Source organism: Typopeltis vanoorti, chromosome 9 (genome assembly GCF_054136105.1).
Source record: "Typopeltis vanoorti isolate ZY-2024b chromosome 9, IOZ_Tvanoo_1.0, whole genome shotgun sequence".
Lineage (NCBI taxonomy): Eukaryota > Metazoa > Arthropoda > Arachnida > Uropygi > Thelyphonidae > Typopeltis > Typopeltis vanoorti.
In genome coordinates this window covers 127,502,993-127,528,912 of record NC_143557.1, presented here as the reverse complement: position 1 = coordinate 127,528,912, position 25,920 = coordinate 127,502,993, and the positions used below count along the sequence as shown (strand labels likewise).

Here is a 25,920-nt window from a genome sequence, read left to right as displayed (position 1 = left end):
AAAAATTGCGTTTATCTGCAAGGAAATAAGCGAATAGTATGAATAAATTAATTGCATTCATTTCTGCCAGACATGTGAATCTATAATTCTGTAGACTTGTAATCGAGTAGCAAAATATGTAATATTCATAATAAATTAATATTAATAAATTAATATTAATAAATATATAATTAATGCATTAATTCATAAAATAATTAACGACTTAAATTAACGACAGAAATTTGGAAATCGTAGGTGTTCCTCAAGAGCCCCATGAAAGCGTGTTTGAAAATAACAAAAAATATTTCACAAAAATTTAAGTGGATTTTAATGAGGACATCGAGGCAGTCCACAGACTCCATTTAAAAAAAAAAAAAAAAGGCTAAACATATTATTGTAAAATTCAGATCTAAGGAGGAGAGGGATAGATGGCTAGACGGACATAAGAACATAAAATACAAAATAAGTATACAGATATACGAGTATAATTTTCTAGTGTTTTTTCCTTTTTCAGTAGTCATTTTAAAGACGGCAAAATATACTTGAACGAACTTGAATGACTAAGAAGATGAAGCATCTACTATATGCAGCAAAAAAATACAAATAGGATAAACACTATAAGTATCGCATCAGTAGCGCACTCAGGATTTAGTCTGGGGGTGGGGGGAGGCGAGTTGAGTAGACGATTTAAGAATACATACGACGTATCGCATACGACTGAGCATCTGTAATGATCGCTTATTTATAAGTAGTATAGAAATAGAAGACACGATACAACATAAATTAAAAAGAAATTAATTTTAATTAGGAAAAGATTTTTGGATAATTTTCTAGTGTTTTTTCCTTTTTCTTTGGGGACAGGGGGGCCCCTACCTCCCTCTGGGTGCGCCACCGCTTCGCATATATGGAGGATAAAGTGCGGAGATGACTTCCAACATCTTTAAAAATAAAGGAAGCATCTCTGATTACTTTACAATGGATAATACTAATACTAATAATACTTTAGTACTAACAGAAATATGGATAAAAGAGCATGAAGCTAGCCTATACTATTTAGAAGGGCTTAAAAAATATCATTGTAGGGATTATAACAGATCTGGAGGATTAATGCTCTTTGCTCGAAGGCAGTTAACTATTAAACACATTACTAGTACAAAAATGGAAAGAGCCGAGAATGTTAACATTTGCTTGAGAACTATAATTACCACATAATGGCTATTTATAGATTTCATTCTTTTACGCCTTTACACAAGAACTGGACACCGTACTACGACATCGATTATGATAATGTTATCATAATTGATGACATAAATATTGATCTGCTAAGCGACAGCCGTTATCCTCTCGATTTCATGGATTTATTAGCCATGTATGGCTTTGAGCAACATGTAAATATCCCGACGAGGGATTTCAATGGCTGTGCTTCGTGTTTGGATCATGTGTTTGTAAGAACACAAAGTTCGATTAAATTCAAGACAGCAATGTTAAAACAGTCAATCACAGATCACTTTCAGATAGCCGTAAGAACCCATCTACAGCCAGCATCTACAGACACAAAAGATGTCAGCGTCCAGAATCCTAGAATAAACTACAGTGTGCTAAAACATGATAGTAAAACTAATTTTTTCATCCATATATTCCTACACAACTGGAATTGTAAAAGTTACCAAAATTGTAACTGTATGGAGACAGAAAAGGTGAATACGATAACCTACTTAGGATTAAGAATAGACAGCAACTTAAGCTGGAAACAACATATTACAGAAGTATGCAATACAGTAAGATTTATGTTATCTCGAGTCTTCTTCTTAAAGAGATTCTTAACTCTGATAATGTTAAGAAAGCATTATATTTCGCCTGGATACAAACTGTTATACAGTACGGCATACTAAGCTGAGGAGGAACATATCACACCACAACAACACCATTAATCTCTTTACAAATTAATACGCATTTTAACCAACCTTAAATATAGAGACGCTACATTGAACGCTAAATATGCCGTATTAAATATCCTTCCACTTAGACAACTATATATTTACTGGATGCTACTTTTCTTAAAGACTGATAACCAGTAGGTAAGTATTAGAAAAGATACCTCTGCAGAAAAGCGGGCTTAAAATATTTTATCACTAAAGCGCAAAAAGAAATAATACCCAAACACTCTATCTGTTTGGCTCCAAAAATCTTCAACGACTTATCACTCTTAATACGAAAGGAAAACAACACGAACACATACAGAAATCTGATTAGACAATACCTAAATTTTTACAAGAATATCGAAAATTTGTTTAGAATGATTGTATAAAAAGTAATTAACCAGTTTATACCAAGAAAAAATAACCAATTATTTTGTGTATTATTATGTAATGTAATGATATACAAATGATAACTCAATAATAATAAAAGTTGATGAAAGTTAACTTTTTTAAAATTATTATTATGATACGCTCAGACATTCACACACACACACACACACACACACACACACACACACACACACACACACACACACACACACACACACACACACACACACACACACACACACACACACACACACACACACACACACACACAGAGAGAGAGAGAGAGAGAGAATAAATACATAAATAAAGACAAGCATGTCGCCATTTAAAGATAACTGTTTCGAAGGATTTATTACAAAAGCAAGGCGGTTGGCAAAACGTGTAGCATCAGCAACCACTTTGGTTTACGTATTTATTTTATTTTAATTTTTATTTATTATTATTTTTTTTTTTTTTTTGTGAGCAGGTTTTTGGAATTCGTGAAGCTGCATAATTCCCTGAAACTAAACAAATCATCGCTATAACAGTTCCACAGATTCGTCTTTTAACAGCGAGATGATTAACAGAAAAGTTTTAATTGGAAAACTATGACGAAATCGAGTTGAATACGAAACTAATCTGTCGTTGCCACTGCTTTTAATACATAATTATTCCATAAAAAGCAGAGCTCTTGGGGTATAATTTATTTACTAAGTAAAAATGGGTCTCATTAAAATAAAGGCAATAAAGGCAAGTCTCATTAAAATCAGAGCTATCGTATTTATCATATTCGTATTTATATACTATACAAATTTATTATTTGTATAGTAATTATTGGTAGACCATGATCAGTAACAACAACATGTGTTATTAATATCTATGAGAGAATGATCAAAAGATCGTTAAAGAAATAATCAGATTAAAATTAAAATATTAAACAATATCAACAATATTAAAATCAATAATTGTAATATTGTAATCAAAACAATTGTCCTCTTAACAACACGAACACAGATTAAAATCAAAATACCTTGTAAAACCGGCAAACGTCAAATTTAAATATCTGTTTTAGTGCAATTAATGATAATGGAAGGGAAAAGCAAACGAAACAAACAGCAGCGCCATCTCCACATAATTTGTATGCAGAGTAATGGTGAACAAAATATCCTAAAAAAACAATATTTTGGTTCGATCCATTCTGCAAAAAAAAAAAGACAAAAAAATGTTCCTACGTGAAAGATTGAAAAAAAAAAAAAATTCTAGTCAAAATATCTCAAAAGCTTTAAATTTAAATGAAATAAAACTTAAAATAAAATAAAAAATATCATAGAATCAACATACACATAAATAAGACATAAGAGAATCATTCGTAATATTTGAATAACGCGGAAGGTTACAATTTAGGATTGTGTTCGTCATATTAAGGGTTTTATTTCGAACTGAACTCAACCGTAACTGTCCTTTCTTCTACATCTTGAAATATTCGACGTTTCATTTTTTTTTAAATTAATTAATTAATTAATTTTTTTTTACTAAAGAATGAAAATAATAAAAACGGTTTCGTAAGTCGTAACTTATACTGGAAAAAAATTATGAACATCTGTATCATTATAAATATTGAATATGCAATATATAATAATATATTGCATATTCAATTAAATTCATATAATATAATATAAGGCTTTGGAACAGCCTTAAACTTAATTCTTATCATTTGAAATCTTAAGATTTTTTTTCGTTATAAATAGACCAGACCATGAATTTAAGAAGTATGATAGGTATTGAGTAAATACCGGTCCGTGTGTCAATGTCACCTAACATCTCCATGTTACGATTATGACGTCACCAAGAATTACAGAAATAATACGGAATAAAGCTCGTGATTTATTTTTAAAAAATTAGGCATTTCGCTTTTCATTCGTTGATAGCATCATTAAAAGCAGCTGAGAGCATGAAACAAGATCTTAATATTTGCTTCGCTTCTTAAAAAACAAACAAAAAAACAGCGGTTATTAAACTGTCCATATGTTGATGTATGCTCTCATCTGCTTTCTCTAATGATATAATTAACTGAAATGTCAAGTTTGCCTTTTTTTTTTTTTTTGAAAATAAATCGACGAATCATGTTACCTTACATTTTTAATTTTTTTTTTTTTTTTTTGGCTAGATGGGTGAAGCAAGAATGCTTTTCATATTCCCCGTTATCTGTAGAAGAAAATGTATGGATGAGGTAATATTGAGCTATAAGCTCTGATCACGGCAGGAGGGTAACAGCAATAGCCGAGCCTCAGTTAAAACTTCATTGGCTACAGCACTGTCATCCATCCATTACCCTCCCTGGGTACCAATTTTGGTCACCTCGTACGACATGCATGGGCTGCAGTGGGAGTTTTAAGTAAAGTCACCTCTAAAAAATTAAGACGATCCCCTGGACCACTCCCTACGAGTAGTCGAAAGACCGTCTAACTCAGCGTTGGTTCCACTCACAATCTGGCAACCCCACCACTGAGCAGAACCGATCGTATTCCAGGGAAAAGATCCCCCGACAGGGCCCCTCACGGACCACGTCAGAAAACGCCCTCCCCAGAGACTCAAAATGCTCTCCCGAAATCTAAGCCCCCCCCCCCCCTCACAGGGAACAAAATTCCGGAAGAAACCTGAGAGAGCGAAACTCTGCGTCCATTTTAGTCGCCTCTTACGACATGCATGGGTTACAGTGACGCTATTCTTAGCCCGGCCACCACACGGAATACATTTTTAAATTCTGACAGTCCTAAAATGGAGTGCGAGATGGACTGAGTTCTTGCCTCTTTATCCGAATGAAGAAAATCTGTGTGGATGGGGTGTTATTGAGCTAAAAGCTCTAGTCATGGCTGGGTAACGGAATAGCCGAGTTTCTGTTAAAACTTTATTGACTACAGCATTGTTATCCGTTATCGTGGAAGTCTTAAAAAAAGTACTGTCAATTTATAAGAAGTTGCTGCGTGTTATAAATTGCTGTTGAATAATCGTATTTTTAGATGTCCAAAAAACATAATGGTGTATCAGTATATTATAATTACACTACTGCAATATTGTTCATTTATGTAGTTAGAAAATTATTAGCAATGTAATTATTATTATTATTATTATTATTATTATTATTATTATTATTATTATTATAAAAGGCGTTAGCTGGTTTTTTATTTTTATTTTTTTTTATTATTATATTTTCTCAAAAGACCATCTGTAGCGACAACAGCGCCACGGTAAGCATTGTTGTGATCCATAAATAAATATATAAAATTAATACGATACTTCAATTTAATGTTTTTCGATAATGTTTGTCCTTTTTCTGCGCGTTTAATTAGAATTATTTATAATGTCATTTGCAGCTTGTTTACCATGTGTTTTTAAATCACGTGATCTGCAGTAAATAGTTGTAAAGTGCATTACGTATTCAAATCGTTCTTGCGTTTTCCCTACAGACTTTCTGAGTAAAGTTTGAGTTTAACGTCTTTGGCAATTATAAGTGTCTGCATCTTTTTTTTTCTCTTTTTTTTTTTTTTTAATTCTCAGCTCTTCTGTGTTTTAATATAATTCAACGTACAAATAACTTTCAGAAAATCTTTGATGAATCGGAATTTTGTACTCATTAGTTGTAAAATGAAAATCATTTTATTTCCAGAAATTTAGGATATGTTGACACACCGATTGAGATGTCAATTATGCTTAATCCGCTGATGCAAATTAATATGTACATTTAAATAAATATTTTACCGACGAGGAGTAAACATGTTTACGATTTCGACTGAAATCCAGCCTCCATTTAAATTTGTCAGTGCTTTTTTTATTATACAATTTATCCCCAAAATATTCGGAATAAATTGCATAATCCCAAATTCTTCTACATAAATTTCCGTTTTAAAAACATGCGTAGTTTTAGGATAATAATTAATGCAATTAAAATGAAAAATTGTCTCTTTTAGGGCATCGGCAGATGCCCTAAAAGAACACAAAGATGGTCTTTAAGCATAAATGTAACAGAGCTAAGCTGTGTGTAAAAAATAGCTAAACATAAATCATGGGGAGACTTGTAAGAATATAGAAAATAAATTTCAGGAAGGTGGTAAAATGTTCTGGAGGCTATTGAAGAAGTTTAGAAATGGAGGAAGGAATACCGTAAAAGGAATCAAAGATGATAAAGGTCACATGAAAAGTGAAGATAAGGATATCCAAGATGTCTGGAGTAATTACTTTGAAAGACTGTTAAACGAACCAAGCAGTGACAGAACCATACTAGAAAATATCCAAGAGTAATGCAAAGAGGAGTATATACAGGGTGTCCCAAAATTCACGCAAGAAGTAATTTTGATAGAAAACACAGGTTTTTAATTAAAAATTGTAATTTCTTATTGATTCATAAAGTATACAGTATAGGGTTATTCATGGAATAGCATATCGAGTAAATTGCCTCCACAGCTTTGTTGGCACATACGCACTCTTTTGTCGAAATTTTCCATGACCGTTTTGCATAAATGTGGCTGAATTTCGTTGATACAGCGCTCAATTTCCTCTTTCAAGGCGTGAGTGGTCGTGGGTTGTTGGCATAAACCTTAGACTTCAAAAAACCTCAAAGAAAAAAGTCCAACGGCGTTAAGTCACATGATCTGGGCGGCCAATTCTGATCACCAAAACGGGAAATTACACGACCAGGAAATGGCTCATGCAGTAATCGAATTGTTTCTCGGGCTATATGGCGTGTGGCACCGTCTTGTTGAAACCACGTCGTCCACATCCATATCTTGCAATTTAGGCACAAAAAACTGGATTATCATGCGGCGATAGCGAGAACCATTCACTGTTATTGCCTTACCAGCCGCATTTTCGAAGAAGAATGGACTGATGATGCCTCCAGCCCAAAACTCCGCACCAAACAGTGACACGTTGTGGATGAATTTGTTTCTCAACAATCACTAGTGGATTTTCTTAACTCCAAAGGCGACAATTTTGTCGATTAACGAAGCCATCAAGATGAAAATGAGCCTCATCGCTGAAGATGATTTTCTTCGAAAAATAAGCATCCACTTGTTGTTGTTCCATAATCCATTCAACGAACTCTCTTCGCTGTGTGTGGTCAGTAGGCTTCAGTTCTTGAGTCAATTAAACTTTGTAAGCATAAAGATGCAAATCTTTCGTGAGAATACGCTGTAGAGAGCTTCTCGAAATGCCCAATTCAAGACCACGGCGCCGAATTGATGTTCCTGGACTCTCAGCAACACTCTCACGAACTGCTTCGATGTTTTCTGTTGAACGACTTGTTGAAGGACGGCCAGAGTGTATAAGATCGCTAATTGATCCAGTTTCCTTGAATTTTTTAATTAATCTTTTCACAGTTGATAAAGTTAAATCACTATTCCGACCATATTTTGTACGAAAATTGCGAACTGTAGCTGCCAAATCTTCATTATTTTTAAAATATTGCTCAACAATGAAAATGCGTTGTTCTTTCTTGTAGCGCTCCATTTTTAATAACCCTGAACTGTCAGCTGTCACGCTGTCTTATTTTTTCTCGTTGGCAACACTTTACCGCACAAATGGCGCTAAATTTAAATCTTGCGTGAATTTTGGAACACTCTGTATATTAATAGCTTGAAATGTGGAAAGGCAGCTGGAATAGATGATATTCACCAGAAATGTTTAAGTATGGAGGTATAAGCGTTTTGCAGTAGCTACACCACGTTTATAGGCCTGATCAGAAGCTCAAATTCCCAATGACTGGAGTAGAACTCTTATGGTACCCATCTATAAAAAAAGGGAATTAATTGAATGCGAGATTACAGAGGAATTTTTCTGCTAAATGTTCAAGGTTATGCAAGCATACTTGAAAAGAGGTTGAGAAGGATTGTGGAAGAGAAACTCAGAGAAGAACAAAGTAGGTTCAAGTCAAACAGGAATTGTTAAGATCAAATTTTCATTTTAAGACAAAAGTTAAGAAATCGTAGGAATATAACAAGGATCTGTACTTTAGTTTTGTAGATCTGGAAATGGCATACGACAAGGTGCCCAGAGTAAAGCTTTTCAAAAATCTTCAATTATATGAGGTGAATGGAACAATATACAGAGCAATACGCAGTCTTTATTTAAGTTATCAGTCAGTAGTTAAATTGAAGGAAGTACAGGAAGATGGTTTAATGTTAAATCTGGGGTAAGACAAGGATGCACATCATCCCCTCTGTTATTCATCATCTATATGGATCACATCATGAAATAAAGTGGCTTTAGGCCTGATATTAGAATTGGAGATGTCAAACTTAGCTCTTTGCTTTATGCAGATGATGTTATATTCCTAAAAACATCTAGTGCAAGTCTCTAGGATTCACTAACCGAAATGAATAACATCTGTAACAAATTTAGCATGAAAATCAGCAATAACAAGACCAAAACTACGAAAATAGGCAGAATCATTGAAAATATCAAGTGCATGGTGAACCTGTGGAACAAGTAAAATATTTCAGCTACTTAGGCACGATTTTTAGTGAAGATGGTAAATTAAATATGGAAATAGACAACAGAATCAACAAATCTGGTATGGTAGGAAGTCAACTGAATAAATGTATATGGAATAAGCGAGAAATTAGTCGGAACACTAAATTAATTGTATACAAGACAGTGTTAAAACCAATTTTAACTTATGGATCTGAGAGCTGGGTCAGAAGTAAAACACTTGACCAAAGCCTAGAGACCGCAGATATGAGAGTCCTGAGAAGGATTAGGGGCATGAACAGATGGCATCAATGGCAATATCATATTAAAAACGAAAATATTAGGAAAGAACTTGACATTATTAGCATTCAAGAATGTGTAAGCAGAGCTAATCTAAGGTGGTATTGGTTACTTAAACAGAATGGGTGAAGAAAGATTAGCAAAACAAGTGTTTGAATGTCAAGATGGTAGGAGAGAGACCCAGAGAAAGATGGATTGATGGTGGATTAGGTCTAGGTGAATTGATTCGGTCAGAAGTGCCTTAGAAGCAAGAAATGTTAGATATGACACTATCGGAGTGCTGGCAAGTAATAGATTGATTTGAAGGAAAATTGTTGATAGGAGACTAATAATAATGTAAACTTAATCACGTAATGCTGTCATAGTAGCCTGAACAACCCTTGGGGATACATGTAAGGAAATTGATGATGATAAAATGAAATAAAGAGACTGAATCTTTTTTTTAATGTTTATGCGTATATTATGATATGTGAATTTATTTATTTTTCACATGTGGATTTAATTTTTCGGCCTTTACATACAATATTTTATCAACTTAGAAATACAAATTATAAATTATTTAAATGTAAAGTTATAAGTTATATAAAGTGTAATAAATATTTTAACGAGTACTCATTTCTCAAGAGAGAAGGAAGCATATGTACAACTTAAAAAATAACAAAAAGTATGAAACAACTTTTTTTGTTGTTTCATACTTCTAATTAATTATAAGTAGTTATTCATCTCATGTAGAAAAAAAGAAATTTCAGAAACACGCCTTTCGTTGTTTAGAATAATATAACTTTTTATTTTTATATTTCAAGGAAAATATGTGGGAAACTAACGCTAACAATAAATTAAGAATATTGTATAGTTATAAAAAAAAACACCGAATTGTCTAAAGAATGCCTATGTGTTAAATTTATATTTATACTAATTTTTACTTTATTGTTGTCTTTCACTTATGGTAATATCTTGTTTTAATAAACTTATAATAATGTATTTGCTTATACGAACAGATCTATTTTTAATCGTCTGTTTTCTCTAAATAATACCAGATGGCACCACTTTATTGCAAATATCGATGTTGTTTAAATTTATCGATAGATATGATTGATGATGTTAAGATATTGGCTTAGAATAACTTTTTGTCTAGTTTGGTTTAGTTTTTATTAGAGCATTAATGAAATGCCTTGTGATGCTTTAGTTTCTGTTCTAGAGTTTGCTTTTGTGATAAATTATTATTATTTTTTACTTTAATATTAATTTTCAGCTACTTATATATAAAAACAGTAAATAATGATAATAATGTAGTGGAATACTTTAAAATAAGTTTACAAAAGGAGTGGAGGAGCCCCAAGGTGGGATTAATCTTTATGCAAAATACTTAGATACGTAAGATTCTTCCCATCCCGTGTTTCATCTCAGTACACATGCAGCTGCACACAACACAAACTTTTCAACTACTTGCAATTTTTGTTTGCAATTTAAATATTATAGAAATAGTTCATGAGAAAACAGAGGTTGTCTTGATCTTCTTCTACTTTAACGAACACTTCCTAGGAGACTGTATGTTCTCTGTATTATTGTTTTGATTAAGATTTCACCGACCTGATATGTTTTGAACTGTTGGTTCTCATCAGTCTAGGCAGAAACTTGGAGAGAAAAAAAAAAAACTTATGGTAATTTGAAATTTTACTGCACTTTCTCCGATGATTGCCTCTTTTTTTTTTTTTTTTTTTTTGTATGCAAATAATCATAGCCAATGTCGGAATCATACTCCGGAACTCGATGCAGGAAAAGAGAAATTTAAAAATATTTTAAAAATTGCAAATTTATGAAAAAAATTCAAAAATTCAAAATTTAAAAATATTTAAAAAATAATAATAACTTTAGTCCGCCCATGATATTAAAAAAAATGATTCTTTAATTAAATGTCACATCGTTTATTTATTTTTTGCTCCGTTACAGACATTCACAAACATCACACATGGGATTCGAACCCGCAGCCTATTGGGTGGAGAAGAAAAAGGCTGGCCAACCAGGTCTCCATTTAGGGATCGCTACACTCGAGTCGTTCCAAATGGATCAATTCGACAATAAAAAAAAATAATAATAACCCATCTAAAATTATGTAACATGAGCTAAAAACTGCTTTAGGTGTAACTGTTGTGATAACGAATGGTGTCAAGAATGTGGATTATTATGAAACGCACCTCCCCCCCCCCCATGCACTTGTTAGTTTATGCACTGTACACAATTTATTTTGTAATATAATTTTATCCGCAAAAAATATTACAAAGGAAATCACAATTGCAATAAAAAAATCCCAAACACCAAATTTCGTCAAAAGTCGTAAGTCAGTTATTCATTACAGCAAGGATAAACGGAACTGGGAAAAAAATAAATAAATAAAAATAAAATAAAAAATAAAATAAAATAAAATAAAGTAGGAATTCCAACCCAAACAGTTTAAAAAAGTCTTCCAGTTTACTGTAAATGAAAGGTATATAGATCTTTTCAAAGCTATGCAGTTTATTGTGTATTATTATTATTATTATTATTATTATTATTATTATAGTCAAGACTTTAAATGCAAACACACTCGCTTATTATTTGAAAGCAACTACTACATAAAGTGCGAAATCGGCACACACACACACACACACACACACACACACACACACACACACACACACACACACACACACACACACACACACACACACAATAATAAGGGCGCTCGTTCAGCCATATTGCGGTAGGCGCCATCGCTATCCTAACAATTCCTGTTAGCGTAGCAAGTGCGGAAAGATGTTTTTCCAAGCTTAAACTGATTAAAAATTATTTGCGAACAGCAATGACCCAAGAAAGATTGGTTAGTCTAGCAACTATATCCATAGAGGACATAACTTATAATTTAAATTTAGAAGAGCTTAAAAACAGTTTTATTGTGCGATATCCCCGTACAGCAAACATCTAATTAATATTATTATGTAATCGTTTTGCATTAATGTTTCTTTCGTAATAAAAACAAAATAGCAATTGGAGAGTTTCTTATATTTTTGGCTTATAATCCATAAGGGGCGATATTTAATTGTTTGTCTCAGGGCACGATATGATCTGGCGAAGGCCCTGCTTACCTTTAGCTACTAATTTAAATCATATCGGTGTTGAGCTTACTAACAAAAAAAAAAAAAAGAAAAACAAACCAACAACGGATGGCCAGGCTATGTCGTATTGTGGTGATGCTTCCCAGAACTACTTTTTTTTTATATAATAGATATAAACTTTACCCTACACAAAAATTGTAAATAGAATTGGGAGAAGACATTAATATTTGAATAAGGATCTCTCCCACCATTCAAAGTTGATCAAAATTCAGTAAATAATTTTAAATGAAAGGCGCGAAGCAATGCGAATAACAGGATGTACCCATAAGGCATTTCGATTCTATCAGCTTTACTAGTGAAGAATACCTAAAAATTACGCCGGAAGCAATTTGAATATTTACGAGCAAGCGAATAAACTTAAAATCGCTACTCACCTAGAAATTCATTATCCTTTCGGGACTCATTTATTTTGTCGCTTTCCGATTCCCTCATGGCTTGTAACAAAAGCGAGCGCACACGCACACACAAGAACATGCTAAATGCATTTATTTTTACTTTGCTGACAACCAACATTTTTCACACGATATGCAATTATTATTTTTACTTTCCGTAAATGTCGCTTCGGGTTTTATTACGGTATCGTCGCTATTTATTGTTGAATTCTCGCATAAAGCAAAACTAGCATTATTTTATAGTAATGAAAACATGAATAAAATCATGGAATTATATGCAGCTTTAAACCGTAATATTTTGTAAATAATATATAAGAAGGAATCCCATTGGCTAATGCAGATTTTTTTTTTTGTTTTTTTTTTTGTGACGTGTATGTTTATAAATCTGATTACTTGTCGTCTGCTACTTCTTCTATTTTGCAAAGGTTTGAAATTTCACTTAAAAAATGGCGGATGATTTGTTTTCCTTTTTTTTTTAAATAACAAACTAATTCAGCAAATTTAGAACAATAAATAAAATTAAATGTATATTCAATTAGACTGGAATTTGCAGAAGAATTTGTTTTTGCAGTGAGACTGCAAGTATAAACTGCAATTAGAAATTCGCTTAAAAAGCACACAAAGAATATTTATTAAACTAACAGACAACCCACTGACTAGTTCCTCCACATATTTTCATTTTTTCCCCGAATTTTTAGAGTATTGTATAAACTAATTTCCCACATTTATTCTAGTATCGAGGAGCTGAATATTAAACTGAAGTTCAAATCGATCAACACAGAAATGAGAATTAAATAATAAGCACTTAAAATATTTTTTTTTAAGCTCTACGATTTAATACGTGTAAAATGTTCGTAGTTGAATTATAATAATAATTGTAAAACGTCAAATCCTTAAGGGAGCGCTCGCAGCAGTAAGCAAGCTATGTTGACGTAGTTAGCTGTTTGGTTGCCATAGTTACCTCCAGGACGCCAACGTTAAAATTTTTCTCAAAAAATGTTTTCGTAATTAGCTGTTTAAGTTGAAATAGTTTGATGACTGTTTCATGTCGCGGAGAGATCATCCACGCGTGACTAAATTGCAGCCAAAGAAGCAAGTTATTACGATACCTAAAAAGAAAAAGAAAAGTGCAGACGACGGTTCTTTTGGAAGAGAAGTTCCTCGTATTAATTATGTCGCCATAGATGAAGTATGGCAAGTAGAACAAGCGAAGCATTAATTATCACATTAAATTTAAAGTAACGATTCATGTGTTGTAGCAAATATGTACATTCATTATTTAGTGTTTTCGATCTAAGAAAATTCTTTAAAACGAAATACTGAAAGGATAATATTTAAAAGCAATTTAATTTCAAATAAAAAGTAAAAAAAAAAAAAATTCTAATTAGTTTTGCATTACGTTTTCATATTGAAATTTATGTTTCATTGATTATAGAATTTCGTCTCTGGGAATTAAAAAAAAAAAATTTATTGATTTCTGAAATATATGTAATTTTTACAAAATTCAGCACTAAGTGCTGCATATGTGATTCGTTTTCTACATTGCATTTCAATTAAAATTTTGATAATAATACTTTTTTGCATCTATATTTACAACACGTGTTATTCTAATATAACAATGAAAATTACACGGAATTTTTGAATAATGAATAATAAAAAAAATAAAATAAAATAATAATAATAATAATAATAATAATAATAATAACATGATAATGTCTCAGATAAATTACATACATATGATTATTACAGATGTTTTTTGCATGTTTACATATTATGTATAAAATAACAATTTTTCTATTTTCATCGTACTGAGTATTTACTCATTACGAAGATATATATATATATATATATCTTCATTATTATTATACACCGTACTGACTGTTTTGTTACATAATTTGCAGTCTTTGATTATAAAGATTACGTGTGAATGAGTGAGGCGAGTTAATCCCACCTACTTTGAAGCTTGGGTTAGTTTTTATGAAGAGAGTAGGATTAGCCTTCACTATTTGTATTGTTGCTGCTGTTTATGTATGGGATGTAGGCATTGAATGCTGGTGATTTGTGATGCGTATATTAGTGCTAATGGTATATTAACTTTGTTGGTATATTTTCCAGAGTTCGTGCTTTAGTGTTCTGTAGTTATCTACGTGTTTTAAGTTTCTTGGTAGGTTGTTAAGTAGCGTGGGTATCTGATGTGATCTCACAAAAGAGCCGTATGAGTTGTTGGAGGGTGTGGGGATGTAGAGAGTTGTTGTAGGTCGTGTTATACGATATGTGTCTCTGTTGTTTCGATAGGTGATGTTGAAGGAATTCCTTATTAATGTTATGTAGTGTTTCAGATTTTTAATGCTCAGGATTCTGTGTGTCGCAATGTGCTGGTCGGATCACACTTGACACAACATTCCTATAACCAAAACACAGATGTTAATAATACACAACCCGAGAATCATGCGCCCCGCACCACTATCAATACACTGTCACACACATACCGCTGCATTAACAACAAAAAACCTGCCAATGTCCCGAAATCAAACTTGTAACACATACAAAATACCTTGGTCTTTACATAGATTGCCACCTTAAATGGAAAAAGCATATACAGTAGAATACCTACATACCAAACTCCGGATCATGCAGCAAAACTCTTCCAAATTAAAGACATTATTCCATCCAACATAAAAAAAAATCCTATATCACGGTATCTGCGAATTCCTACTCAGATACGGAAAATTCTTTAAAACGAAATACTGAAAGGATAATATTTAAAAGCAATTTAATTTCAAATAAAAAGTAAAAAAAAAAAAAATTCTAATTAGTTTTGCATTACGTTTTCATATTGAAATTTATGTTTCATTGATTATAGAATTTCGTCTCTGGGAATTAAAAAAAAAAAATTTATTGATTTCTGAAATATATGTAATTTTTACAAAATTCAGCACTAAGTGCTGCATATGTGATTCGTTTTCTACATTGCATTTCAATTAAAATTTTGATAATAATACTTTTTTGCATCTATATTTACAACACGTGTTATTCTAATATAACAATGAAAATTACACGGAATTTTTGAATAATGAATAATAAAAAAAATAAAATAAAATAATAATAATAATAATAATAATAATAATAATAACATGATAATGTCTCAGATAAATTACATACATATGATTATTACAGATGTTTTTTGCATGTTTACATATTATGTATAAAATAACAATTTTTCTATTTTCATCGTACTGAGTATTTACTCATTACGAAGATATATATATATATATATATCTTCATTATTATTATACACCGTACTGACTGTTTTGTTACATAATTTGCAGTCTTTGATTATAAAGATTACGTGTGAATGAGTGAGGCGAGTTAATCCCACCTACTTTGAAGCTTGGGTTAGTTTTTATGAAGAGAGTAGGATTAGCCTTCACTATTTGTATTGTTGCTGCTGTTTATGTATGGGATGTAGGCATTGAATGCTGGTGATTTGTGATGCGTATATTAGTGCTAATGGTATATTAACTTTGTTGGTATATTTTCCAGAGTTCGTGCTTTAGTGTTCTGTAGTTATCTACGTGTTTTAAGTTTCTTGGTAGGTTGTTAAGTAGCGTGGGTATCTGATGTGATCTCACAAAAGAGCCGTATGAGTTGTTGGAGGGTGTGGGGATGTAGAGAGTTGTTGTAGGTCGTGTTATACGATATGTGTCTCTGTTGTTTCGATAGGTGATGTTGAAGGAATTCCTTATTAATGTTATGTAGTGTTTCAGATTTTTAATGCTCAGGATTCTGTGTGTCGCAATGTGCTGGTCGGATCACACTTGACACAACATTCCTATGTAATATTTCTAATTTTGTTAGGTGGCCGTTTGATGTGTTTGCATAGAATGTTCTACCGTATCTGAGTAGGAATTCGCAGATACCGTGATATAGGATTTTTTTTTATGTTGGATGGAATAATGTCTTTAATTTGGAAGAGTTTTGCTGCATGATCCGGAGTTTGGTATGTAGGTATTCTACTGTATATGCTTTTTCCATTTAAGGTGGCAATCTATGTAAAGACCAAGGTATTTTGTATGTGTTACAAGTTTGATTTCGGGACATTGGCAGGTTTTTTGTTGTTAATGCAGCGGTATGTGTGTGACAGTGTATTGATAGTGGTGCGGGGCGCATGATTCTCGGGTTGTGTATTATTAACATCTGTGTTTTGGTTCCGTTGATTACAATTGCGTTTTAGTAGAAGTGTGTTATGGTTTCATTTGGTCTTGTTGTGCTTTGGCGAGAGCTGTGTTGATTACTAGTACTGCGATGTCATCTGCGTACTGAAATATTTGACTTCTTATGGCCAGGTTATGAACATCGTTAATGTATATGTTGAACAGAATGGGTGACAATATGGCGCCTTGAGGGATACCGTGTTTTATTTGTATACCTCGGCTGTGCCATGTACTTATTTTTGTTACTTGTGTTCTGTTTGATATATAGTTGCTGAACCAGGTATGCAGTGTCCCTTTTATACCTATTGCGTATAGTTTGTGAATAGTATGTCATGTCCAAGTATAGCAAATGCTTTAGTTAAGTCAAGCAGTATAAGGACGGCGTACTTGTTTTTGTCGAGAACTTTGTTTATTGTTTGTTTATAATAATAATTGTTATTATTATGTTAACTAAGACTAATCTTGGGAGGTCTTCCATATATATAATATATCGTTGATTTATTTATATCATACGTAATTATTTGCACTTAATATCGAAAATATAACAGTGATCCTTCGAACACACATGATGCTTGATATACAGTATTTTTTTCTTACGCTGATTCATACGATTGATAAGCTAGTTTATTGTTGTTATTATTATTATTATGCGACACCTCCAGGGAGTCCACAATCTCATCGAGGGAGAACGTGCTAACAGCATCGAACGATTCACCCCTTCCAACTTGCTTAACTTTTTGCGGGTGATTAGTAGCAGAGGCTTTACCAATCGACTAACCTTTGCTGGCCTATTATTGAATATTTTTTGAAACTTGAGTTTTATTGTCGAGATAGCCATCTTCATTTTTCGTTCTACATTGCTCGCAGTTAACCTTTAATCGATATTTGCTTCTTACAGTAGCGTTTCCGAAACATTGACTCACACATAGATAAGATGCTGCAAAACATGTCAATGTGTTTATAGCCTGCAGAGAGATAAGCATTTACTTTGCACACGGATCCATTTCTTTAATTTTTTAAAGCACTGTCAAGATATATTATCATGAGTTATTCCCTTTTGGAATAAATCATGATACTTCTTAGGTTAAAAATACGAGTTGAACACATCCCCCTCCCCACACACACATATACCATCCATTACAATAGAGCAAAGCAGCGTGTTCATCGCTCACCTGTTAATACCGACAACCTTTCTGTCTTAAGTATTACAGCTCTGTAACATCCTACTCGATACTCCCTTACACAGACTGATGTAACATCACCGATTATTCTGTGATGCAATCTATTGTTTGACCAGTTTATTACCAATCAGTTTATTATCAGTCTTCCATTTCCCTCAGTTTAAATCACAACGTATCATGTGGAATTTTAACAAATGTCTTAGCAAAATCAAGAAATATTGCCTTTATGATCTGTGTCAACTTCTTCAAAGCCTAAACAACTGGAAAGGTCTCCATTTCACGAAACGTACGCCATGGCAGACGCCCAAAATTTTAAACGTTTTACTTATGGGCATATCAAACATTAAGCGACTTTTTTTTTTTTTTACTTAATTAAAAAAAATTCAAACGAACATTAGAAAAAGTGCAGCCTATTCTATTCACATAAGTTTGCATTCACTTCATAAGGTTATGATGGGTGAATTATGTTTGCATGCGTACGACGTAGAAAGCAAGCTATAATTAACATGTAGCAAAATAAAGAGAATAAAATGGTAAAAATGGTTACACTCTCTTACTGCAAGAAATTAAAAGTTTTTTAATCTTCATTTACCCGTGATATTTATTTAAAAAAACGGAATTTATCCAAAAACCTAGAAAAGAGATATTAAACCATGTAGTAAAATAGATATATTAAAATTTGTAGTATATTCTACAATCAAAATTAACTCCAGAATCTCTTCAATGATAATTTATTCAAATGTATTTATTTATCTTTTAACTCTTCCAGGAAAAGTCATATTGCCCATGAGAGAAAAGCTGCCAGGACGTGGGCGGACAATTGGGGTTTTGTTACTCTGCCATGGCAAGTTGTAAGTTGTGAACTTTATATATATATATATTTTATCCTTATCCTTATATATATTTTGCCTTTAAATTGGTCTGAAAATTTGTTTGTTTTAGCAGAAGAATACTTTTTTTTTTCCAAATACAGAAGTTAATATTGAAATGCCACATTCAATCGTCTGCTAATGATGGCAAAACGACAAAGAACAGTTCGCGTTCATCCAAGCAAAAATAGAACTATACGGTTTAATTAAAGATTTAGGCTTGTTTATAATATTTTTATATTAAAATTTTAATTAATATTAAATTAAATTGAATAATGTTAAATTTATTCGTCTCAATGTAGAGGCAGATATTACAGTTTAGATATCTGGTCATCTGAACAGCTATAAAAGCAAAAAAAAAAAAAAAAAAAAAAAAAAATATATATATATATATATATACAAAAAAAAAAAATTAAAAGAGTGATAGCTGGGCTGAATTCTCATCTCTTTATACGGTATGAAAAGCTGGAACTTTATTACCATAATAACTCAAATATAAACAAAGTCTAACAGAAAAGCTTCAGTTTGGCATATATATAAATTATTAACATGGAGAATAATATGAATCCATTCTTATTTTATAACCAAATATAGAAAGGGGCTTAACACTCTCACCTCTATATTTCATAATTTGATTACGCACTTACCAAGAGTTCGCTTAGGATGAATTTGAATTTCGGACATAACATTGCCACTATATTAAGAGAGTTTTTGCTCTCTACGCTTTTTCCTGGTCTCTGATGAGACCCCAAAATATCGAAACAGTTGTCAGGCCAATGAAACTTAATATAAGCACTAATAAAAGGCGAACATACCGGCTCCTGGACTTAGCTTGTGTCTTTTATGTGGTGCTTAGCAAGGTAACTCCCATGCCGAAGTTTAATATACTCATATAAGGTCAATTTTCGAAACTTTTCTTAAGTTTCTTTCTATATTCAGCTTCAAAATATGGATGGATTCATGATATCCTCGATCTCAGTATACAAGGTATTAGGAATTATTATATATTAGGAGTCTTTACTACAGAGGTATACGAAACAGTATTGTGAACTGATATTTTTATTTTTAAAATTTATTCTTATAGTCCTTATAAGGACTGGCTTAAAGGGGCGAAGCAAGAATGATTTTCATCTTCCCCGTTATCTGTAGAGGACAGTGTAGGGATAAGGTGTTATTGAGCTATTAAAGCTCTGATCATGGCAGGAGGATAACAGCACTAGCCAAGCCTCAGTTAGAACTTCATTGGCTACGGCATTACCACCCATTACCCTCCAAGAGTATTATTAATCACCGCATCTCACGGTCGATTCATACCGATGTCTAGTTCTTTAATTTTTGTGCTTCACTTATATAATTTATTTATATATTTATTATTTTACTGGCTTTCAGTAATTTCGAGTTCGATCTAAAATAAAGTCAATTCCTTTTAAGAAAAATTATTTTATTACAATTTTAAATTTCCCATAAAAAAATAAAAAAAAAAACCTAAGAACTTAACGTGCATTGATGCATCATACAAAAAAATTCTGAATTCATTGTTGAAAATTTCGAGTTTGTCAACAAGAACACAATTAGATGGCGCTTTTAGCTTGAAGCTTCGAAAAACAACAATGAAAGAAACCACTGATCACAATACTAGGAAAACCTGGCTAGTAGAATGATATTTTTCGTTTATTACAAAATGTCAAAAAAGGCGATGTTTGCCTGTTGCATGCTAGCGCCCTCTTAGTGTACAACAAAACTAAAAATTAACTAGAAACGATAGTACACAATTATTGATACAAAAGGAATAACGTAAGTAATTATTTTGTACTAAGTAATTTATTATCCCAAATTAAGTATTATGCGTAAGTTTATCAAACTAATAATTTATTATTTTTTTATTTATTATTTTATATTTTGTTTTATTTCCTTGTTTTATTTTTTTTGTTTTTATCGGTGTTGTCTGAGCTCAGGTAAACTGGCTAAACACTGGAATAAAAAATCATGTGATTTAAATCACAATCTCTGCTCTTAGAATCAGGATTACAATCGACTGAGACATGGAATATTCCAAGGATTGGAAAATTTTAATATTGCTTTGGGATACTTAGATTGGAACACAATAATGAGATGTGGATTATCCGATAGATCCTGTAGCTTACAGGAAGGGTTTTATAGCTTTATGAACAGTTTAATATACTGTACTTCTTTCTTTTTAAGGGGCTCTGCAATTATTTACTGATCTTTCGATAACACAAAGCTAAGAAACTGATGAAGTCTTAGTTTAGAATTAAACAAAGTTAAGATATTCGAGATCATAAATGTTAAAAAATATGAGAATGACATCTTGCAATAAAAAAGTCAAAGGATGAAGGTAATTGTGTTTAATGATGTTTTATCATGGAATTTTAATGGAAAAAGATGAAAAATATATTTTGTTAAGCCGGAGGTGTGGTTAATGCTAAGGAAACCTGCTGAGAAAAACTCCAAAATCTTATACTGTGAACTCCCCTGATCTCCTTGGATGATATTTATAATAATAACGTTATTTGGCATCATTTATCACCTTGGTTTAGAACTAAGTGCTTTAACAACAGTTATTTTGTAGTGTTAATAGATAACTGTCTGTTTTCTTTCGTAGCCTACTTTAATATCATAATTTGTTTCTCTCTTTTTTTTTTTTTTTTTTAACAGCTAGCTCAAACCAGCCGCGAGGATTACGAGGAGAAGATCCGAAAGAATCCCATTCCAATTTTCACTCGCACCGCCTCTCCACCCTCTAAACTCGACCATCTTCCTTCGCCTGCACTTCCTGTGACTTCATCTGCTATGGTTGGCTGGCGTTCGGGGAGGGCCGACTGCCAACTTGAACGTTTCGGTAATTATGCCAGACCGCGGTGTCGGCTCGAAGACAAATTACACTTCGAGGAAGACGAGGACTTAGAAAAATAGCCGAAAGAAAAATGAAAAGCTTAGATCTCGGTGTCAATTTATGGTTGGACGTAATGATGGGACATTTATTTTGAAGAAAAAGAAAAAAAAAACTGAGATGCGTCACAGCTCATCAGCTAGCCACATAAACAAAGATTAGTAATTAGGATAAAAAAAAAAGTGTATGTAATATATAATAATACAGGGTGGCCATAAAATAACTTTCTCTCTTTGGAGGCATCTGTAGCTAAAACCAATAAACAGAATAAGACCAAATTTTATATTGAGACTTTTGAAGGCATGGGGAGATGAATTCCGAGGGAAAAAAAAAAAAAAAAAAGTACCAAAAAGTTGCCAATAAGGGAAATTTTGGCGCTGGCGGAGCCAAAAGCTATCGAATATTTGCAGTAAACGCAAGTAAAAAAGATTATGCAAATTTTACTGTTTTAGTTTAATTATTATTATTATTATCATTGTAATGCGCCACATATTCAGCTGGAATGAGTGACGCAGCTGTCGCTTACACCGTCGAAATGTTATTATTCCATTTTACCTGCCTTTAATGTAATTATCCGCTTGTTTTCGGCTCCACCAGCGCCAAAATCTCCCCTGCCGGCGAATTTTGGTATTAAATCTTTTTTTTTTTTTTTTTTTCGCGGAAACCATCTCCCCCTGCCCTCAAAAGTCTCAATATAAAATTTGGTCTCATTATGTTTATTGGTTTTAGCTACAGATGCCTCCAAAGAGAGAAAGTTATTTTATGGCCACCCTATATAAGAATATCTAGTTTTAGAATGCTTTAGGGTTCGACAGAAGCTAGATTAAACACAGCTGAGGTATATCAGAGAGAGAGAGAGAGAGAGAGAGAGAGAGAGAGAGAGAGAGAGAGAGAGAGAGAATGTACCAATACAGAATTCATCATGAGTTATTTCAAATTTTATTTCCCTCGGTCACTGTTGTATTGTGTTCTCTAGGTTAAAACCCCAAATGGAAATCTATACCATGCATTAGGAAATTGGAATATGACGACCCTCCGTAGTTAAGTTTGTAAATAACGGCGATGTACTCTGATTAGAAATACCCAGGTTTGAATTCCGTCTACGTCGCTAAGAACCTTTATACGAGTTTGTTGACTAAGGATGAGTAAACAGGTCTCATGTGAAGGCAGTAGGATTTTTTTCCTACAGGAAATGTTCTTTCATTCCACAAAAGATTCAGAGAATACACGTAACTGACGCGCGCGCGCGCGCACGCACACACACACACACACACACACACACACACACACACACACACACACACACACACACACACACACACACACACACACACACACACACACACACACACACACACACACACACACACACCGCCATCTACCGCTTACAATAGTTATTTCTTTTCTGTAAAGTGCGTGTGTGTTCTCTGGTCGATTTGCTTGTGTGGGTGGGGAATGAAAAAAACCTTAGTTTCCTGGAGAAGAAAACCCTGCCATCTCCGTAAGATATCAGCTAACTTATGTCCAATCGAATAAGCCCATTCAAAAAGCCCTTCCAGTTGGACTATGAAAGAAGGAACAGTTATCTATCGAAAAATCCCAACTTTCCCTTTAGACACTGTCCAAACTTGCCGTATGGAGAGTACGAATCCTAGGGTGAGAGCATGGAGGCCTGAAGTGATTTTATTAAGTCCTGTGTTTGATCTGGTGAGCAGGGTTTCCATATTATTCTAACCCATCTCCAACCCATAATAGTAATAGTATATGTGATGGATTTAAAACCTTTAGTAAGCAGGATTCATATAAAAATATGTATAATGTTATCTGATTTTATACTGATAGGTGTTTTGCATCTGATGACCAGCTCATCAGCTGATAATAACGCGATATTTAGATCAAGTGTTTTGGAGATTAGGTTGAGTAGCTAGTTGCGGGATCACCGAACCGGAAGTAAGTTAGCCCGTCTCATCTGCGGATAGCATTTTTTCTCCCATGAAAATCCTTGAAAAAGATTTACAAGGACACGCACAATATGTAATGTATACTGATCTAAATAGTATTAAAAGCTTCGGCTAATTCAAAACAATCTAAGCCAGAATGCACAAAAAAGTCAGATCTTTTTGGGATGTCAAAAGGTTATCCGACTTTAATTCAATGTTTTTTTTTTATTATTTTTTGAAGAAATTCGTGCTCTTTTTGTTAGCCAAAAATGCTAACTAAAGAAAAGAGAGGAAAGTAACGCACACACACACACACAGAATCTATTTGAAATTGTTATTTGCAGAATACACCTCCCCCCGTGCCAAAAGACATTCATTTTATTAGAGAGAATTATGAATTTATATTCTTTTTACTTAATCTCTCAAATATTTGTCTTTTTTTATCATTATTTTATGTAATGTATTTTTCTAATTTATTAAAATGAAATATTAATTGCCTTTAAATAAAATAATGTATTTAATTATTTAAAATTTTCACTGGCTGTTGAATTAATATACATCGCTAATGGATAACAGAATCTTATTTCAAAAATAAATATACTTCATAAATATATAAATAGAAAAAAAACTACTTTATGATTCCATTAATTTTTCTAACCTTTATTTACGAGTCAAAATCATTAAGCATTAATATTCAAGAATAAGAATAATAAATCTCTATTGTGAACATTAACTCATGTTAAATAATAAAAAGAAGAAACAGAAGACAACGCAAAATATATTGGCCTCCAATTCTAATTATTAGTTGAATGTTTATTTAAAATTAACCGAGGTATTTTTATGTTTTGAGAGAACTCTCATAAAAAGTTAGACAATTTATAATTCCTTCATTCATGAATATAATTAAGAATGTAATTAAGTGCTTGTTATTTATGCAAAGCTGTTTATTGTTTAAATTTTTTTGAAGGTGAACTGATCAGACTTGCATTTTCAACAAATCATTTATCAAACGATATCTGCCTGTCGAGTAGGTTGAGATAGAGGACATGCAGAGACACCTGGTTTTAATTACGTTAAAAAACGAGTTAGGAAAACTCGATTTTAATGTCGTGCTATTGTCGGCTGTCTTTTAAACGACATTTTATATATGAAGCGTTACAGAAAAAAAAGGTGGGCATTAACTTTCGGTTTAATTATTTTTCCTCACAATTTTGTGATTTTTTTTTTCTTTCCAATATGGGAAATTAAATTTAAAAAAAAGACAAAGTCTAGGATAAAGAAACGGTGGAAATTAACAAATTCTTGAATGTTTATGTTCTGCAACATTAAGCTTTAAATGCTCAAATTATGAATTTTACAGTTTATATTATAGCTCATCAAAAAAGGAAATATTCTTTATAATTTAAAGAATCGAGATCAACTGTGTTTAGAGAAATAAATTGTAAATAAAGTGTGTTCTTAATGTACCCGTATATTATGGCATCATTTATTTTGCTTATTAATAAGCGGCATCTTGAGATATAAACACTGTTCAAACAGACATTTTGTAACTAGAATCGAAACAGTTGTATTTTATGCGTGTTAGCGCATAGCATTAAAAAAAAATGAACTTTTCCCACCAGAATGTTGGTAAAAAATATAAAAATTGTTACAAATACATGTGAATTTAAAAGTAATTAATATTACTTCGTTTCCTGTTGTAAGTACCTTTGTGTGTGTGGCTATTGAAGAATCCATCATTCCAGCAGTTCATTTTCCATGGTATCACTGCTCCAAAGACAAGATCTAAACACTTTGGACTGTTGTTTTGATAAACCTAAGTCTCTAACAAGTTTAATTCCATCTGGTCAGCAGCTGATGGGACTGTAAACGTCAATAAATATTTTCATCTGATAACGATGTATTATTTTCTGCACTGGAAGCAAAAGATTCAGCAAAATATCTGGCGGTGAGGATGGAGACAGCTACTGACGATTTAAAAATTGAGGTTAGCCTTACAGTACATTCTAAGTTTGGTTACGATATGAAATTGTTTTCAGAGAAAACCCAAATCCTTTAAAAACAAAAGTAACAGTTATACGATGTTTTGGTTCTCTTGCAATTGTTGATACCCCAAAAGGCGTTGAACTTTTCCTCGAATCCATTGAATCAAATAAATTTTCCAAGACGTGCAACCATAAAAAAGAGCCCACTTTAGATTTTGGTTCATGTTTTCACCAAAAGTAATGA

The 25,920-nt window shown here is 32.5% G+C and overlaps 1 protein-coding gene across 1 annotated transcript in view; it reads left to right on the top strand.

The window, feature by feature from the left end:
- Positions 1-25,163, top strand: part of LOC150103524 (ciliary microtubule inner protein 1-like) — a 58,946-nt gene extending 33,783 nt beyond the window's left edge. The window contains exons 2-3 of the mRNA XM_090398262.1: positions 18,741-18,822; positions 21,517-25,163. Of these exons, the coding sequence (XP_090254388.1) occupies positions 18,741-18,822; positions 21,517-21,774 (340 nt within the window). The 3' untranslated portion in view covers positions 21,775-25,163. The remainder of the gene's footprint in view (positions 1-18,740; positions 18,823-21,516) is intronic.
- Positions 25,164-25,920: the final 757 nt, after the last annotated feature.